Source organism: Microtus pennsylvanicus, chromosome 4 (assembly GCF_037038515.1).
Source record: "Microtus pennsylvanicus isolate mMicPen1 chromosome 4, mMicPen1.hap1, whole genome shotgun sequence".
NCBI lineage: Eukaryota > Metazoa > Chordata > Mammalia > Rodentia > Cricetidae > Microtus > Microtus pennsylvanicus.
In genome coordinates, this window is record NC_134582.1 from 143,018,632 (window position 1) to 143,039,203 (window position 20,572).

At 39.8% G+C, this 20,572-nt stretch overlaps 1 protein-coding gene across 9 annotated transcripts in view; it reads right to left on the reverse strand.

Annotated features, from left to right (window-relative positions):
- Positions 1-11,076: 11,076 nt before the first annotated feature.
- Arhgap12 (Rho GTPase activating protein 12) overlaps positions 11,077-20,572 on the reverse strand; it is a 97,339-nt gene continuing 87,843 nt past the window's right edge. For 7 of the 9 annotated variants that reach the window (XM_075970756.1, XM_075970751.1, XM_075970749.1 and 4 more), the window contains 7 exons: positions 18,706-18,808; positions 17,260-17,376; positions 15,672-15,770; positions 14,086-14,163; positions 13,848-13,982; positions 13,505-13,607; positions 11,077-12,604 (listed from right to left, as the gene is read on the reverse strand). In XM_075970756.1, the coding sequence (XP_075826871.1) occupies positions 12,430-12,604; positions 13,505-13,607; positions 13,848-13,982; positions 14,086-14,163; positions 15,672-15,770; positions 17,260-17,376; positions 18,706-18,808 (810 nt within the window). In that variant the 3' untranslated portion in view covers positions 11,077-12,429. The remainder of the gene's footprint in view (positions 12,605-13,504; positions 13,608-13,847; positions 13,983-14,085; positions 14,164-15,671; positions 15,771-17,259; positions 17,377-18,705; positions 18,809-20,572) is intronic. The other 2 variants (XM_075970752.1, XM_075970750.1) reach the window with 1 other exon arrangement.

Below are 20,572 nucleotides of genomic sequence, written 5' to 3' on the forward strand. Positions count from 1 at the left end.
CAGGGAATGTGAAGTCAAAGCACGGAGTTGGGTTTTGTTTGTTTCTGGTTTGTTTCATTTCTGTTTTCAACTGGGGGGTGTAATAGAGAGAGAAAATAACTCTGAAAAGAAAAGCATAAGAAAAGTAGAAAAAGAAGTGCAGGTGAAAAAAAAACGAGAGAGAGAGAGAGAGAGAGAGAGAGAGAGAGAGAGAGAGAGAGAGAGAGAGAATGAAAGCTGTCAGTCCCCAGTAATAGAAAGGTTTAGGACAGGGGCAGGGAGCCGCTAGCTGAACCTCGCGCTCTGAGTTTTCTGGGAGCTGAATTCAGACCTTGGCCCAGACTCAAAGTCTACTTCCTGTGTGATAAAATCAAACAGTACAATAGTTATCTCCGAATGATGACAGTAGCAATTCCTTGCACCGAATCAACTCAGTTTATAACTGAATACCTGGTATTTTCTCACTTCCTTGTCCATCATTAGTCGGTGCTTCCCTCACTACCATTGGTCTCTCGTCCACCATGGATAGGACAAACTGGATTTTCCTCCATTACTTACAAGATGACAAGATTCGCTCTCACCACCCCAATGTGACCAATCTAGTTTTAAATGAAGTTGTTTATTTGAGCATAGGAAGAGCTTTCCGTTCATCGCAGTTATTACTGAAGCTGAAACTGTCCTGCTTCTGCTCAGTGGTGTTCCTTGCGCTGTCACAACGCTCTCGACAAAAACCTTGTCACACTCATCAGGTTCTCTGTGGTGATACGACCTTGCAGGATCATCTGTATACTTCTTGCTTCACACCTGGAACCAGCTTTATATCCATAATCTGTGCTAGCATTGAATGAGAGTGGACTTCAGAGTGCAGGTGCTAGGGTCTCCTCCTTAGCTGATCATGTTCTGTAGGTCTCTTTGGTAGGCATAGTTAATAAATTACTGTGTCTTCTTTTCCATACATAAGATGGCTTATGAATCCTACTGTGACTGCCAATTGAAATTCAAGAGCCTAGACTTTTGTTTTAACCAGACTGTTGTAACTCCTTTATTCCATTTTGAGAATCTGGGTAAAACCCAAATATCCCACATGAACACACTTGCTCAATTTCATATTATATGTGCACCAGAAAAAATACACCAATATGATGCTGAAAGCAATTTTAAAAATTGTGTATTCATTGTAAAAAAAAAGTATAAAATTTTCATTTCTGTGACAGCATATAGCACAGTTTCTCCCTCATCAAGTTCTTATTTCTATGAGCAATTAAATATCTCATGTTCAAGGGCTACAATCTGGATGAGTGCCCTCCATAGACAGTGTATAAAGGCTGGTCCCCAGGGTATGAATTGGGGTAGGCGGGACCTAGCAGAGATTTTTGCACGACTAGGGCACGCCCTGATGAGGATTGTGGAGTCTTATCTCTACTGCTTGGCTTTGGGGGTGAAGTTTGCTCTCTTATGTGCTCTGTGCTCTTGGCAAGAAGTGCAGCCCTTGTCAAAGTCCCAAAGGTAATTCCAGGTGGTAGACTAGAACTCCAAGAATGCTGAGCCCAAATAAACTTCTCATAAGCTTGTTGCCTCTGTATTTCATTGTAGTGATGGCAAGTTTATACATCAGAGATAAGAAAGAAAGAAAATGGGAAAATGTTATATTTTCTTTTACTCTAGCCCCATGTTGACACACCAAAATGAAGGGGAGGAGATTTTTTTCTTATTCTCTTTGGCTCTTTGAGGGACCCGCCACCCAGCTCCCAAATAAATCACACATGGAGTTTTATTCTTTCTTATAAACACCTGGCCTTCACTTGGCTTATTTCTAGCCAGCTTTTCTTAACTTAAATGATCCCATCTACCTTTTGTCTCTGGGCTTTTACCTTTCTCTATTTCTTATATAGCTTACTTTCCCTCTTACATTTTAAATTTGATTGTTATAGGTGACTATTGACCTGTGTTTCTTGATTATCATAATTAGTTCACAATAGCTTTCAAAAACTAGAATTTTACCTTACATTTCAAAAAAATTACATAGGTACAATACCTTAAACAAGAATAGAAATATATGTACAATATGGTATAACAAAAATAACCTTAAATTTATAATACACAAAATTCTTTAAACAAGAGTAGAAACATATATACAGTGTGTTGTAACAAAAATTACCTTAAATTTGTAGCAGTACACAAAAGTCCATACCAATACAAAATATTTGATATTAATATTTGTTTTTTAAAGTAGATTCAATAATCTTTTATCTTGTCATTCCTAGGTCAGTAACTGTGTATCAGGGATGTTCCTTTAGATCTGGTTCTTCAGCCAAGGGCAAGATCCATAGAACACGTAGAACTATTACCCAAGAATGTTAGGACTCTTGATCATCGGAAATGATCTAGTTTCCCTCTCAACATGGTGGCTTTTTAGACACCTTCCCCCATGCCTTTGTCACTTGAGTTCATCATGTCCAGGAAAAACTGGACACTCTGAACAGTCCTCAAGAAGTCCTACCACAGGCTCCAGGGGAGCAACACAACAGTCAAAAACAAACAACAGAACAGGGTAGGAAGGGAAAAGGTGACAAGAAGCTTCCCATACCTGTGCTCTCGATGAGAAGCAGGGGTAAAGCCACATTCCTGAGATCTCAGTCTGACCTGAAACACAGTAAGATGGATTGAAGGGAACCTTACTCCCTTCCCAGAACTTAAAGAATCGTATTCATAGAAAGCCTTTAGAACAGGGTTAAAAATACATCCATAGCAGCTTCTTCAACTAGAACATTGTATGCTAACTATACATGAGTGTTACCACTGGTGGTGGTGGTGGTGGTGGTGGGGACATGGCCTACATTCTTAAAATAAACCAAATAATAATTTGATGAAAAACAAAAACACTGTCAGGAAGTGGTGGCACATGCCTTTAATCCCAGCACTCAGGAGTCTGAGGCAGGTGGATCTCTGTGAGCTCAAGGCCCAACTGGTCTACAGAGCTAGTTCCAGAACAGGCTCAAAAGCTACACAGAAAAAAAACAAAATGCTTCAAAAAAAAAAAAATCAAGAGAGAGAGAGAGAGAGGAAAAAAACCAACTAATTCCACCTGTTCTGAGGCTCTTCCTGTGAGGTTGTAATCCACACTTCAGCAAGCAGCAGTCATGTGCAGATCCAGTGACTTAAGAATACTGACAATGTTCTCTTATTCATGCCTGAATTTCAGGCACCCAGAGATCTCCTTGCTATCTCCAGTCCACCACTGCGGTCTGCAGAGGGCAGAGTGAAGCAGCCGGTAGCCCACGGTTTTCACTGCTTCTTCGGAGTTCCTAAAGTAGAATTTAGAAAATCTTTCCCACTGAAGTTGAAATTCCTATAGATGAAAGTTTCTGTCTTTTCCAGTCCCACAGTCCCAAAGAAATATACAGAGGCTTATCTTAAGTATAAACTGGTTGGCCTACTAGCTCTTACCATTTAAATTAACCCATAATTTTTACTTATGTTTAGCCATGTGGCTTGGTACCTTTTCTCAGAGGCATTCTCATCTTGCTTCCTCTCTGTCTTGCAGATGACTGACTCTCTGCCTTTCCTCTTCCCAGAATTCTCCTAGTCTGGTTATCTCACCTATACTTCCTGCCTGGCTACTGACCAATCAGCACTTTATCAAACCAATATGAGTGAGAAATCTCTACCATGTACGAGAGCATTACCCCACAGCAAATTCCTAAGGTTTGGATATAAGTTTGTGACACGGTTCTGAGAAGATTCTCATAGTGCAGGCCACCCCCCACCCACCCAAAGAGAATGAGGTTCCTTTTAAGACAATTTCAAAGTGTCTTTTTAAAACCCAATTTTGATGAAGTTGTAACTGGAGATCACACCACATTCTGCCCACTCTGATCCACAGGCCCATGCTGTGACAGGTTTCTAGGCTGGGAAGCCCTCTATTTAAGCTTTATTCCCTCCCTAATGTTAAAGTCTGGTGTCTTAGGCAACAGCCAAACAATCTGTCCCTTAGCTCTTGTATCCAAGAAGTTGGCAAAATTTTTGTTTTATAAATACTTATTCTTCACAATCAATCTTCTGGAATGTTCTCTTGTTAGGATGAGATAATGCTGGCCACAGGATGTTACTGCTGGGCATCTGAAATGTGGTCACCATGACTAAGGAGTTGTTGAGAAGAACAGGTCTTCTTAAATAACAGTGGTTTTGCATCCTCAACAAGGGACTGCTAATCACTGCAAGCATTCAATTCTCTCCACACCCTTAACCTGTCTTTCCTGTGGACAGTCATCCTGTGTGTGAAGCTGAAATCTCTTTTTAAACTGATTTCTTTGACCAGACACTGGAGCTTCTTTTCACAGGCCAACGGCTATCCATGTATTTCACAGGCCAACGGCTATCCATGTATTTCACAGGCCAACAGCTATCCATGTATTTCCACAGGCCAACAGCTATCCATGTATTTTCACAGGCCAATGGCTATCCATGTGTTTCCACAGGCCAACAGCTATCCATGTATTTTCACAGGCCAACGGCTATCCATGTGTTTCCACAGGCCCAATAGCTATCCATGTATTTTCACAGGCCAACAGCTATCCATGTATTTTCACAGGCCAACAGCTATCCATGTATTTTCACAGGCCAACAGCTATCCATGTGTTTCCACAGGCCAACAGCTATCCATGTATTTTCACAGGCCAACAGCTATCCATGTATTTTCACAGGCCAACAGCTATCCATGTATTTTCACAGGCCAACAGCTATCCATGTGTTTCCACAGGCCAACAGCTATCCATGTATTTCACAGGTCAACAGCTATCCATGTATTTTCACAGGCCAATGGTTATCCACGTGTTTTCACAGGCCCATTGGCTATCCATGTATTTTCACAGGCCCAACGGCTATCCATGTATTTCACAGGCCCATTGGCTATCCATGTACTTTGGAGAAAAACAGTCAAGTCCTTTGCTTATTTTGAATTGTTGAGTTCTAGTTTTATATCTTTGCATTTGTATTTTTCTTTTAAATACAAGATACCATGAAGCTCAATTTTCTTGTCATCTTTGGTGTCAAATTCAACACCACTGCCAAGAGTCCTTTTTGCTGTTGTCGGCCAGGGCCTCACAAGGCTGGTTCTTATTCTGTAGAAAAGTCCTGGCCACTAACTCACAGGGTTCCTCCTGCTTCTGCTTTCACCAAGTGCTGGGATAAGTCTTACAGAGCTAGTTATCCATCCTGTCTTCTAACAGCATTAGCCACAGTGACCAAGATGTGGAGGCCACTTTCCCAACTAATAGGCAATGGGTAAAAAAAAAAAAAGTTATTCAGCCTGTAAAGGATGGTAACCCCATAATATGCTAAAAAATCTTAAAGACATGAGGAAATGAACAAGCCAGTCATAAAAAAGCAAATACCGTTTGATTGCATTTAGATGAATTAGTTATAACTATAGAGACAGAAAACATAAATGTATGGGCCACCAGCTTGAGGGGGAGCAAGGCAAAGCTGTGAAGATGCAGAGGCTCTGGCTGCACACTATGAATGTTCAGCCATGCAGAGTTACCTGCTTAAAAGAGCAAATCTTAACTGCGTTTTACCATGAAGAACTTTCACGGTGGTTGGCACCTACAATCTTCGGACAACTCTGTTATATGGAACTAACTGAAACACACGAAAGAGATAAATACACACAATGGTCTGTTCATGACCAATGGATACAAATACTTCAGGCTTCATTTTTTGCTAGGGAAAAGAGAGAGGGGGAAGGAAGGGAGGGAGAAGAGGGGATGAGGGAGTGAGGGGGAAGATAGATTCTGGTTCATTTTCTATGCAGCCAGAATGAAGAGATAGCAGAAACCAGGCCCTAGCCCATGCCACATACACAATGAGCATAATGTGTAAAAGAATAGAATTTCAATGTCACATAAAATTATCTTAGCCTAACAATAAGACCACAAAATAAAACGAGTTATGCTCTCCCCCCAAATATTGATCTAGAATGTGCCTTACAATAATTCCTCCTTTCTTGCAGTTTTTTTTCCCGAGGCTACAGTCACTGCATAGTTGCTGTATAGTGGTAGTTCTAAACTATTAAATGGGAAATCCAAAACCTAGTTTGTTCACTGTTCTGAGTAGAAAGATGAAATCTCTATCCCGCATGAGACACAAGCCATCTTTTTGTCTGGTGGAGCCACGCTGTGTACACTACTTGTATCACCTGGTAATTATCTGGGGCTATCAGGTGAACGGCAGTGTACCAGTGTTTGCTTTCAAGTTAACTTCAAATTTCAAAATCAGGTTTACTAAACGATGGGCCCAGAGTGCAAGTGCAGTGATGCAAAGCAAACACGAGACAAATGCTGAGTCATAAAAACAAAACATGAAGGAATAGATTGGTGCTGGGTGTGTGTGGCAGTGTTGCAGGCTATACTGGAAAAACCAATGCCTCCATCTCTCAGATCTAAGACTCTTCCCTAGCAGATACTAAAAATCCATAGAAACCCAAGTCCCTTAATGTTGTAATATTTACTGTATTACAGTACTGAGCTATGCAAGTTCCCACATAATTTAAGTCATATTGATCACTTACAACACATAAATATTTGTTATGGTAAATATTTTTAGTTAATGGTTGACTGAACCCACAAATACAGAACCCACACACAAGAAGAAACAAATGCACGTAAATGGACGGATGAATAAATATAGATGGGGATAATAGTTTGGTACTGACCAAGGCTTCAGGCATCCTCCAAGGTGGATCGTTTATGAATAAGGCACAACTTAACTCAACTGATCATGTTACACTAATCAAAGTAGTTCCTCATGACAGTAAGATGTCTCCTAATGACTTGCTGCTATATCCACAGCTCAGTACATTGCTTGACCCTCATCAGAGAAGCTGTTTCTTCCAATAGAAGGGAATCAAGAGATCCACAACTGGACAAGGGAAACAGTGAGAAACCTTGGAGCACTCAGTCCTAAAGGAGATCTCTTCACCAAACCCCTCCCCACAGGGCTCAGAGTCTAGGCAGAAGAGTAGGAAAAGATTTTAAGAGCCAGAGGTGGTAGATGACTTCAAGTCACAACAGGGCTGATACACATTTTAACTCAGAGACTGTAGCAGCCCAAGTAAGACCTACACATGTTCAAGCCAGGGGTCCCAGCACTGAGATGGGGCAGGGCGAGTAGAATAGGCTCCCACCCCTTACTGAGAAGCTACTGATACTGGTAAAGGGAGAATCGGTTTTCTCCAATGGTGTTTCATTTCAAGGCTCGTTCCATATATAGAAGTAGTTGGCCACACAAAATGAACTCCATGTGGTATTTTTGCCTATTTGTTTTGTGGCTTTATTTATTTTGGCTTTGTCATTTTTTTTTGTCTTATTGGTTGTTTTTCAGTTTTTGTTTTGTTCTTTTATGAGAGATAATGAAGTTTGGTGTTTAAGGAAGCAGGGAGAATCTGGGAGGAACAGAAAAACATGATCAAAATATACCATATAAAATGTTAATAGAAGGGGCTGGAGAGATGGCTCAGTGGTTAAGAGCATTGCCTGCTCTTCCAAAGGTCCTGAGTTCAATTCCCAGCAACCACATGGTGGCTCACAACCATCTGTAATGAGGTCTGGCGCCCTCTTCTGGCCTGCAGGCATACAGACAGAACATTGTATAAATAAATATTTTAAAAAAATGTTAATAGAAAAAACTTTGATCAAACAGCCCAGAATTATGAATATATTTAATATAAGTTTATCAAGGGGGGAACTAGCTCCTTTTAGCCTCAGGCTTTAGTTGATAAGTATGCTTATAACCTGGGGCATTTGTAGCAATCCAGGCCTGTTAATTCATCTGTTAAAACAAGCAGACAAATGCCCCTAACTATAAAGATTCCTCCTAGTCTTTCATTTATCAGTTAAAAAGACTGAGTTTCAGCGAATCCGGTTTTATCCCATGCTTTTTCAGACCCAGGCCAGCTGGCCTTGGTGAGTTCCCGATAGAACATCCCCATTGTCTCAGTGTATGGGTGCACCCCTCGCGGTCCTGAGTTCCTTGCTCCTGCTCTCTCTCCTTCCGCTCCTGATTTGGACCTTGAGATTTCAGTCCGGTGCTCCAATGTGGGTCTCTGTCTCTGTCTCCTTTCATAAAACCGGACTTGCTGAACATAGCAGACAATGAGGACTACTGAGAACTCAAGAACAATGGCAATGGGTTTTTGATCCTACTGCACGTACTGGCTTTGGGGGAGCCTAGGCAGTTTGGATGCTCACCTTACTAGACTTCGATGGAGGTGGGGGTTCCTTGGACTTCCCACAAGGCAGGGAACCCTGATTGCTCTTTGGGCTGACGAGGGACGGCGACTTGATTGGGGGAGGGAGAAGGAAATGGGAGGCGGTGGCGGGGAAGAGACAGAAATCTTTAATAAATAAATAAATTTAAAAAAAAAGACTGAGTTTCCCATTGCTTTTGCCTGAATGTGAACTTTCAAAATGTGCCAAAGGGAGAAAAGGCCTTGAAGGTTATGAAGACCTCCAGGTCACTGGGTCATGACTTCACCTGGAGTCATTGTAGCCCTGTTGCTACAGCTGCTCGACAGCACGAGTCCTGCTGATGTCTATGACATTCATCAACAGTGTCCCAGCATTAGCAATTAAACATCTTTACCTAAGCATGCTTATCTGCGGGCACTGGCAGAAGTGCAATAACGGGAGAAGAAATCACACTTTGCTAAGTGTGCACTGTAGTAGTTTGTCCAGTTGTCACCTTGTTCTGCAAGTGCTGTGTGTGAACACTATCAAAGTGCTCTGCTCACATGGTGCCACGGGCAAAGGGCAGCCAAGATCAAGCGCCAGACCCACATAAGACTAATGTGTGAAAAGTACAATCAGGCTGGATATACTTACCACCACCACTGGTCTACAGAACTGCATGAGGAGACTCACCCTGGCATCCCGTTCCTCCCTCCTCCAACAAGCAGTCTGGTTTGGCTCGGCCGGACTTAACAGGATTTCCAGGAGACTTCATCACACCATTGTTATGAGCCTGCTGGTTTTCTGTACCCATCTCTTTACTTTTTTTTCTTTTATTTCAAATTAAAAATCACATTTAAGAGGACTAGAAAATGTTAAAACAAAAACAAAACCTGCGCCCCATTTCCAACACTATTGTTGACAGAAACTGAACAGTGGGCATATTAAACACCTTTTCTAGTCACACACTGGAAATGCATTTCCCAGATGAGGACCATCAGATCAGGGCTGAGGCTAGGGTTAAAACACAAAGTCCTATTTTCTAAGCCCTTTCAAATTTCTGTCCAAGTGCAGTATTAGAACATGTGAATTTTCCTGGACAACGGAGCAGTCCTAGTCTCTGTCTTCTGGACACTGCCATATGCTCCTGTACAGTCTGAGGAGCTGGTGCTGCTAGGAGACTCCATGTCTACTTTCATTAGAAGCTTCTCTCACTAGCTGGAGAGCACAGAGTAACTTTTCCTGCTCCAACACTGTAGCTGTCAAAGCTGCAAGAGCTGGCATTGGAACAGCCACAGATTCCCAGGAGTCAGCCACTACTGTTTTTAGTGAGTTTCACGCCCATGGGAGACAGCAATGCACACACTTACGTGAGGATGTGTTTTATGAACACAACCTATTGGCCATTAAGTCTGAAGTCTGGCTGAACTCATGATTGCATTTGTGGTCTTCACAAAAGAGGAAAACTCCATTACCTCGCTCTAAAACAACACCTTGTCGGAGTTGATCATATTCTTCAGAGTAAAAGGCAGAATGCCTAACACAGCATTTAAGGAAGTATTTTTCTAACTAGATTGCAATAGTGATTCGAATAAACTTTTTCTTTCAATTGTCTCTTTTGTGATATTTTGAAAAAAGGCCTGTTAGTAAGTAAAATTCCACTGATAGTATTTATTTTTAGCTTTTAATATATTTTCTGCTAAAAAATCAAGTTGTCAAGACAGGAAAATATTACTGGTTTTGTTATTACAAAAACAATTGATAACTTTTAATTCACAAAGGATGAAAAAACAAGACACTGACCTCATTGTACATACACCATTACAATACAATATTAGTGGTAGAACAGTACAACACCAAAGACTTTGCAACAAGAAACACAGGACAAGTTTAACCCTTTGACATGTCCATGACCACCAAGAGAAAGAATACCACAGATCACAGACTTGAGTCTAATTGGTTTCCTGGTACACAGTCAAGACACAAGAACCCTAAAGTACACTGTATTATTAACGGCATCTGCAGGTCTACATGTGCTGATTTGGAACTTCTCCCCATCTAAAGTGATATGAGAGGAGATGTATGCTGTGAATATGTTTTATTGTCATTGGTTAATAAAGAATTTGCTTTCGGCCAATGGCTTAACAGAGTAAAGCCAGGCTAAAAGAGATACAGAGAGCAAGCGGAATCAGAGAGAAGCCATGTAACCCGCCAGAGGAGAAAGACACAAGCTGCTAGCTGGAACCTTGCCACTGATAGGCCATGAGCCTCATTGTAAAATATAAAATAATAGGAATGGGTTAATTTAAGATGCAAGAGCTTGCTAGGAATATGCTAGTCATTGGCCAAACAGTGTTTAATTGATACAGTTTTGTGTAATTATTTCAAGTCTGAGAAGCCAGGAATGAACGAGCAGCCTCCCCCAACACCAAAGCAATCTGCATCCACTGGCAAGCAGCTTAGTATGTTATGTATTTAAGAAGATCACAGCACAGAGAGTATCTTAGCTACAAGATTTAGGGGAAAGGTTCTGCACAGATCACACACACACACACACACACACACACAAATTGTTACCAAGGAAGGCAATCTGGAAATTACAAATGCAATCCTAGGAAAAGAATCATGGTCACAAATCATTTCCTTTCAAACCCTGATGAAAAAAAGAAGTGTGTGGTGTTAAGGAGCTGTTGGTACAGAAAGAACAGAAAACACAGGAGTGAGAAAAGTCAATCTGCCACAGGAAATATGGATTTGATTTTCTAAAATGAGGTATAAAAGTATGTCAGTAAATAAAAACAAACAAAACAAAACATCAACAACAAATTAAGAACCAAAATGCTTATCTCCAATGGAAAAAAACCCTCTAAGCTTATTATAGTTCCTTTATTAGATTAGACATTTCATATACAGCAGTTAATCTAGAAAAATACATTTAGAAATCTTCAACAGACCATGCCTCCCTGTAACAAAACCTTCCAAACCCTGTTTTATTATATAAATCAATCTACATTAGTAATGTAAAAAGGAAATATTCAATTTTGCAGTGTCATCTTCTATTCAACATCCGTCTGATTTACACAGGTTTCCACTACTCAGGTGGAGGTTAGCATTCTACTGTGACTCTCCTAATGACTCCTGCTCCTGTACATATTAAATAGTCAAAAAGCTCCTCTTGTAGTGTGTTCACTGTTTAGCAAGTCTACTCAGTATTTCCCAGTACCATTCTCACTGAAGTAATCTGCCAGTAAATGTAATTAAAAACTAAAAGTGCATGGTTTAATTTCCCCAAATAATGGCTTATTTCTGGAGGAAGCCATGGAAACGGTTATCAATGCCATGATTAGAAACACCGGGTGAGATGTGCTCTAAGCCTATACAACACAGGTATATATATATATAACCTAAATTATATGAAGTCCTCAGCTCATATTTACATCACACAATGTCTACTTCCAGAGGGGCATACCGAGAACTCATATGGCACTGAACATAATCAGGACTGTTAGCTATAATTCAGTACAGCACGTACCAAATACCCTGATTTGACTTAGACTAATAGAACTCCAGTATATCACAGTGTTTTAAGTACTGTCAGTGTGCTGTCCTAACCAACAACCAAGGCATCCAGCAAAGATGCTGTGAGACAGTAAAATTAGACAGCAACCTTCACCAGGGATCCTATCTGGGTCATGAGCTTCAGCACTAAAGACTGCCACTCATGCAGATTCCCTGAAAAAAGTAGTACACAGGTCTCAAATGGATCAACTTCATTTGTTTTAAACGCCCAAGAACGTTTTTTAAAATAACTGGCAATGACTATCGTTGTACCAAGTAAAGAGCTCACAGAGCATGAGAAGAAATCTCCATTATCCAGTTTGGTGACAGCAAGGGCCCCACACAGTTTTCCTTGCCAAGTTATCCAGTGTATATGACTGGTTAGAATTCTGAGTTTTGATCTTTTACTGATATTCAAACATGAAATGCAAGCATCTAGGATAAAATGAATCCAAAATTACACACAGTCATAGCTTGCTGTCTGCTTGCAACAAAGCAGCAAATGAGGGCCCCACTAGTATCTTCACTTTCTTCTTCCTCTCTGACCCTCAAAAGAGTGCAAAATTAGAGTCACTGTCACTGCTTGGTCCAAAAATGAAACACACCATTTTTAAGATTTGAAATTTCTGAATCCAGCTTCTTTTCCACAGGCTATTTTTCATGGGAGTCAGCGTCCAAAGACAGTGCTTAATTCCAGAAGAATCAATTCTACAATCTGGTTTTGGTACACAGTATGAACTGCTATATTACCGGTCTCTCTTTCTGGCTTCAGCAGAGTGGGACCAAAAACGATTGCTATACTCTGATAGGTCATTCGGTTTTTTTCTCCATTTTCTATAACCCTAGAGAGAGAAAACAAAGGTTTAAGAGACAGAGGAAAATGTCAAATTGTATTACAAACCTAACAGTTTGCATCTAGAAAGAGATCGCTGACTTTGCTGGGGTGATACAGGCAGGATTTAAGCACGTCACTTCGGTCTGGCTGCTACGTGGAGCTGGTTTCTTAATTAACAGCTGAAAGATCAGCACTATATATACTGTGGCAAACTTTCAATATGTGGTATTTTGGCTTCACTTTCAGACTAGGATACAGACTTAAATAAGCTACCACACAGGTAACAGTGATCCGTCGTCTACACGGGGAGGATATTTCATCAGGGAATAAAGTTACAACTTTCAATTTAATATTATTTTAAAAGATCGTCTAATAGGTACTTTATGTGTGTGTGTGCACCACAGTGCACATCTAGAAGTTAAAAGGACAACTTGTGATAATCAGTTATCTCTTTCAGGTGGGTCCTGGGGACTGAACACAGGTCCTCGGAGTCACTGGCGCATGCCTTTATATGCTGAGCCATCTTGCCAGCCCTACCTTACTACTTCCATGTTTCAAAGATGTAACAAATTCATTTATTAAAGTAGCTATGTAGTAGTAATCGAGAGCCATGAGAGTTGTTTTAAAGTAATGTAACATGTCTCCCTTAAGCCAGCAATCTCATCTTCCTGCTAAGTTCAGTCTTGTCAGAACACCTACTGTGTAGTGAGTATTAAACAAACACTTTGCATAAAATACAAACTTTAACAAAGACTTCACACTAAAGCATTCTACTAAAAGAAATAAATGCTACGAGTTGAGCAAAGACAGCAAGTGACACATCTATGGACAAACTGGGCCTGGACGACCCTGTCCCGTGTGCTTTCCACGGTCCTAAACCACACTTCCTACCCAAAGAGCTTCTTACCTTTTGAGGTGTCTGAACAGAAGCTGCATTGTATCTTGATTTGGCTTTGGCAACTGTCTGATTAGGTCCTTAACGGCAGTGACACGCTGCCTCGGATCTTGTTCTAAAAAAGTAATAAGCAGACACTTTGCAGCAAATTCTTATGGAAGGAAAGGCAATGGAGTTTGGAAGCTGGTGTTTGGTAACACACAGTGACATCTGGTGGTCACACCTAAAATCTCTGGAGTTTTTTCAACCCATTGAAAAAACTTGTTTAAAAAAGACCATCCAATAGCTTAATTTGTAAAAATGATTTTCAGTATCAGGGGTGGGGAGGAACTGAGTAGAACAACAACATACTTACTAATTGCATTAACAAAATCATTAAAATGGCTAAATGTAAAAAGAGGTTCTGGTAATTCTCGAAAAAACATTTTGAGTGCTCCAGTGACTACATGAATGTCTTCCCATTTACTATCATTCAAATCCAATTTCTCATCTGAAAAACAGTAGGAATAAGACATTTTTAAGATTGCTTTGAACCAGTTCTTCAAGCTATGGGCAGTGCTGCTGGAAATAAACAGGAGGGCGTGCCCTCTTACCGTGATTGACAGCAAATCTCAACTTCTGAATCACTGCAAGGTTGCCACTTACTCTGTAGATACCATCAACGTCTAAACCTACAAGGAAATAATACTTTATGTTTGGAAGAAACTCATTGTTGCTTCTAAAGATGCATAAGCGTCTCCATTTGGGGATTTTACCATGCTGACCAGACTGCCTCAAAATCTTGGGCTGCAGTGATCCTTTGCTTTATCTACCCAAGCAGCTGCAGGTACAGACACATTGTACCCAGCTTCAGAATTCTTATTCTTAGCATTAGCTGAAAATCAACTGGACATATACTCTCTTTTTCTACATGGTTATTTTGATTCTTGGCATGGGAACGAGGTGGCAATTTTATTCTGAATATTGTTTAATAAACAAAAGAAATTCTACTGTTTATCGGGTACACTGTAGCTTTGCTCATAAAAAACTCACAAAACTCAAAATATGAACAACTGATATTTAATATTAATGTTATTATTAACATTATTTAATATTAATAATTAATATTTAATATTAAAATATTAATGGATAGTTTTTAAAGCAAAGATAAAATCAACCCATTCATTTTTTTTCACACAACTTTAAAATGTAAATGCATATACTGAAGAAACTGGCACTCTCTTAACAGTGTCTGACACATCAATTGCTTATGGTGGGCTTATCAAAAGCTAGTACCTAGTGGTTCTATAGAGAACATACCACGTGATAATATTTTTTCTGGTATGGTCAGAATCATTTGAAATTCACATAATTAAACCTAAAAATATTAAATATCCATTAAATAACAAAGCTGTACACACCAAACAAAGCACATTTCTAATGTTCTATTAATTATGTAGCCTCAAATAAAGCAAATAAACAGTGTCAAGTCTTGACTGTCATGCTGACAGAGTCAATGGGCAAAAGATCCGAAACTGGCAGACGTTACAAAAGAAGTAACACAAGTTGCTACCTGTGTTGGATGCTTCTGATACACACAGATGCTGGGACGATAGTCAATGCACGGTCAGTCATAAGACATAAGAAACGAGTCTGTTGTACCTCAGGAAATGACCTTTCTGTGGTACCACAAGCACTCTCTTGACCACCACCCTTAGAGCACTCACACCCGCACATCGGTCCTCGCCAGCTTCAGTTACCCGTTTTCATATAAGCACTGGCAACTCCAGATGACTTGGACTGCTACCATAGTGACATATCAAACACTGAATGAAGCCTGAAGACCTTAAGTTGAAACAGGTAAAACTAGGTAATATTTTAGCACACAAAACGCTTCATTTTTTTTTATATACATTTCAGGACCATAAGGAACTTCTGGTTGCCTCACTCAGAAATCATACAATCTTATACGAGTTTTATTACACTTATTTACTTGTGTGAGATGGGCACTGCAGTACTTGTGTGAAGGTGAAAGGACACTGTAGAAAATGGTTCTTTCTCTCTCTCTCGGGTCCTCAGGCCTGGTGGCTAGCACTTGACCAGCTGAGCCATTTTACTGGTCCAGCCCTAGGGATTTTGGTCTGAAACAAGGAGCTGTTTTGCTTAATGTGAAAAACGAAACTTGGCAGCATTCTCTTACCATGTTCCTCCACATGCTCAATGCATAGCTTCACAAATTTTGGCACCGTCCCATTCTCTCTCTGACACAGACTAGCAAGATTAGATCCAAAAACCTGATCTGAAAGAGATTTATTTTTTAAATGAATCACTTTGCTAAACATCAGTTCAGAAAACAGCTAAGTACTTTAGCGTGCACACACGTGCCTCCTCCAACCTCACATTAATCTTCCCAAATAAACTCAAAGACTACACAACTCACTCTTGTCAAAAAGGCTTTGTATTTTATTCCTACTGCAGAGACCACTGTCCCTAAATATGGTTCCCTTTCTTCACCCCTGGCCTCAGGCAAAAATCACCTCCTTACAGAAACTGACTATCCTTTCCTAAGATAACCAATCCCAATCATTTTCTTCTGGATTTCTGGGAAAGGCTCACAGTATTCATCAGGTTTGCCTGTACATCCCAAGGGCTGGAACCTTGTTCTCAACAGCAACAGGTGCTCATGGCTCCTACCTCATGCACAGCACTTAGAAAATACCCAAATAATTTAAAAACTATCAAAACAAGCTATGTACTCTTCTTGTGCTGACACGGGATTCCACAAAATGTTTTAAAAGCTGTTCCATTAATCTTTTAAACAAACAGTTTAGACACTGCATGTATGTGCTAAGTATTCAGGATAATAAAATGTCTAAAGTAATATAACCCCACAAGGCAACAACTCAATATTTCTCAGTGAAAAAGTTAATTTAATGAACAAATTAACAGTTGCTTCTGAGACCTCCTCTGACATTTTTTTTTGAAGGCTCTAAACAAACCAACCTGCATGTTTTATCCATTAGTACTTATCTCTAACCCCTAAGATTGCATGGTGGTGTGACTAGGCATGGTCCCCATAGACTCATGTGTTTAAATGCTCGTCCCATAAAGAACAGCTCTATTAGGAGGTGTGGCCTTGTTGGAGGAAGTGTGTCACTGTCAAGGCAGGCTTTAAGGTCTCATATACTCAAGTCACATCCAGTGTAGCAGTCTCTCCTTCTGCTGCCTATAGATCAAGATGTAGAACTCTCAGCTCCTTCCCTAGCACCATGTCTACCTGTGTGCCGCCATGTCCTACCATGTGCTTGATGGTGCATTATGGTGATCATAAATGAATTAAGAAACATACAATCGGGGGAAATATAAATGTCTTTTGTTAACTTTAAAATTACCTTAAATTAGAGCCAAAAGCACACAATCAGGAATGGAACTATTAGCTGTTGTTTGCTCTCATACTGTTAGTGGTTGTCTGTCTGTCACATTGCTAACTTGATCTTTACAGCGTAGAACCAGAGTTTGTTGTGATATCTAAGAACACCAATGACCGACATCCATCTCATCTGTCCTTCTCTGATATGGGCTTCAAAACAATGTAGTCTGTGATTTTACGCCTGGCTCCACGTTTCAGCTACACTTTACACATGCATTTTTAAAAGATCAGTGTTAATTATCAAATGCCTTTCATCTGCATAGTTGGAGACGAATAACAATGAAAATGCTGGAGCTTCTTACACCGCACTTGATTCAGCTCACATTCATTATGTAAATACCACTTCTTGTACACACACCTTTGATATAACCTTTCTCACGAACAGCTTGCAATGTGGGGCGTCGGGTAAGAAACTTCTTTAAGTTTTTCTTAGTTTTCTTCTGCTCTGAAGAATCCATGCTGGATCCTTTCATGGCTTTAGGCAAACAGATATTAGGTACTTCAGGAAACTTTTCTAGTAAAAGTTTTTTCACAGATGACCCAAAACATACCACCCCATGGTTAAATAAATAAGTAATAAATAAAATAAATATCACAGCAGAAATAGTTATTCTAACTTAAGTAATAAATAAAATAAATATCACAGCAGAAATAGTTATTCTAACTTTAAGCAAAATTATTATTTTTAATCACTAGAAGCGGACTACATCTCTACTTTCTTTGGGATAAGTCAATTCTTAAGAAATGATTTTACTTTTCCATCAGTGTCAGAAGGTAAATACCATTTCCTGTACCACACACACAAAATTCACAACATAACCCAAAATTCCTACTCTAGTGAACTGCTATGAGTCTGAAAAGTCCACATATTTGTATCTGATGCTTTTATGATCTGTACTGACATAAGAACAGAGCACATAGAGCTTGTTTTATATTACCTTCAATCCTGATTTATGAGATACAGTAACATGAAATTCTAAATAACATGTTAAAATATAATTATGTTTGGAGAACATTAAGAGTAAAGAATACACCAATCGAGAATAGAAACTTTAAGGATGGCTGGGTGACATATGCTTGTACTCCCACTATGGAGACTCAGAGGCAGGAGGATTAAGAGCTCAAGGTCAGTCTTGGTTTAACAGGGAGCTTAAGGACAGCCTGAACCACAAAGAACCCCTTAAAAACTGTAAAACTGTGTTAACATTGCTGAGTGATGGTGTTGGTGTGTGTTTGTGTAAAATCTTCATTATATTGTTGGAAAACAAAAGTACAATTAACTTTCTAATCGTTTAATTAGAAGGCCAGAAAATCCTTAGTTAAGCGTGTGGATTTAGATAAACTGGAAAAGGTGTGGAGTCACAGTTAATGGCCAACATCAATAATATACTTCTGCGTTCAAAACTATCCGTCCTTAAATTGCTGGCTTAGCTCTGCTCCTGTGTGTCTGTGTGCTCTGGAGATCTGAGCACATGACAGTGGGCTCCTGGTGCCTCTGAGGTAGTGGTGGAACAATTATTCCTTGACTTTGGACCCCAAATGCCTAAGATTCTATGCAAACAAATATATTTTCAACCTAACAAAGCCCAGCTTCCTAAGACCTCAGAGAAGGATACTGTATTTTCTCTTGAAATATCCCACCTTACTATTACAGTTTCATATGGATATGCACTGTGGTTAAAATAATGAGCTGACAAGATAGTACTTAGCCCTGTCACTCTTCTAGTCTCTGGAGAGACTGCATATTTATGGGCATGTATTCAAAACCTGGGAGAGACCACTACCAAATAAGGGAACAGCTTACAGCGAAGTTTTTTAAGCTCCTTTTGGTCCTTTTCTTTATCCTGCTTTTCTACCCCCGGTGAATCTGGTGCCTCCTCTTCAGCTGTTTCATCCGCCTCTGCTGCCTGTTGGTGAGTTTCCAAACATGTTACTTCTAATATTGCTGCAGCTGAAAAGAACAATCTTCAGAATGAGCCATAATGAACTTTATCAATGATTTTAGGAAATAGTATATAGTATATTTGGTTTAGGTATTTGATCAGTCTTTAAAGGTATGTTTCCTTTAATGACATTAACGTTCACTTCTAAAGGAGAACTACACGTGTTAACTCTCAGAACGCTAGGAATAACTGCTTCATTTGACATAACAGCAGTTAAGAAGTCAGCCGATAAAAGACAAAGCAGCTACTTTCTGTACTAAAGGGTCAGACTTACACTCCTGGACATGACATCCATGTTGCTGTAGCAACAGTTTAAGAGAACGTTACTACATTATGGACACAACACTTAATGTTCACAGATGTTAGTTGCTCAAAAGCACCCAGTACTCTTCTGCAGCCTCACCAAGGTAACTTGGACAGCATGACAAAGTGGACTCAATCCCCAAAGAAGGACTTTGCTCGGTCCTTCTCGCTGAGGTCTACTCCACTGGATGTGGTTCTTTATGACATGAGGAAGGGCTCTCTTTTCTTCTTGAATACTGCCTGCTAAAAAGTATACTCTTCCTGACTGTCCCACAATGCTGTATCTGGCACTTTACTCTGTTCCACCGATCTGTATGTCTACCCCCACTTAAATATGAAGCTTCATGGGTTTGAAGTTCTAATATGCAATACAGCAGGTCTTTACTTCCTTCTTCAAGAAAATTTTATGATTTTTAGCCCTTTTTATCTCTAAAGGAATTTTAGAATAAAGTTCTCAAATACAACCAGAAAAACTACTTGGAATTTTAATGAGAATCAAAATTCTCCAATCTAGAAATCATGTAGTCTTTTAGACTTGGTGTCTCTTCTCAAGATCAGCGTCTCCAAAGCTGGGCGTCTGCTCTCCGCAGTCTCCCTGCCTTACTCCAAGTGCTGGGATTACAGGAACAAGCTGCATTTGGCTCTTCTCTATTTTCTGGTACTGTGAAACAGTAGGTACTTACACGTTTCACATTAAATAATATGCTCTTCCTTCTTCCCTTGCCTCATCCCCTGCTTCTGGAGACCTCAACTACAAAACAAATATACACCCAGCACAGCCCTGCAGTGCTAGGGCTAGCCTTCCCTAGACTAGCCCTTCTTACTGGTTTTGTATGTGTTGCACTTCAACACTAATGCATGTTACATATTACTACATGTACAGCAGAGAAAGGTGTGTTATAGTACTGCTTGCTGCCTAGTACACAAGCACGCATGTACTTATTAAATACAAGAATACAGGTACTGTGATTACAGCTGAAAATCTACGTGTCCACCCAAATAGATGGGAGACAGGACTCAAGTTGCTGGATTTTAATTTTAATAGGAGATTTCTAAGAATGAACCACTGGCTACCAAAAACAATTAGACTGTAGGAGTGAGCTCAGAGGAAGATGCTTGCCCAGCATACACAAGGCCTTACGCTAATCCACACTACCAAAAATAAGTACAGCAAACCCAGAAACAGACAAAAAAAGATCAATATGTTAAATTAGGAAAATTATTTAGAAGGTTATTCTTATTTAAGTATTAAAATAAAAGTCAGTCATGGTATCAGAGATAAACAGAAAGGGATACAAGTAAAAATATTATACATTATACAATATTACATTATATATAATTCATAATTATTTGCTAGAAAAGCTCACATCTCCCTTAGTAAGTGTTATCTTTCATTCTTCGAAGCTAGATGACCCTCAATGTCAA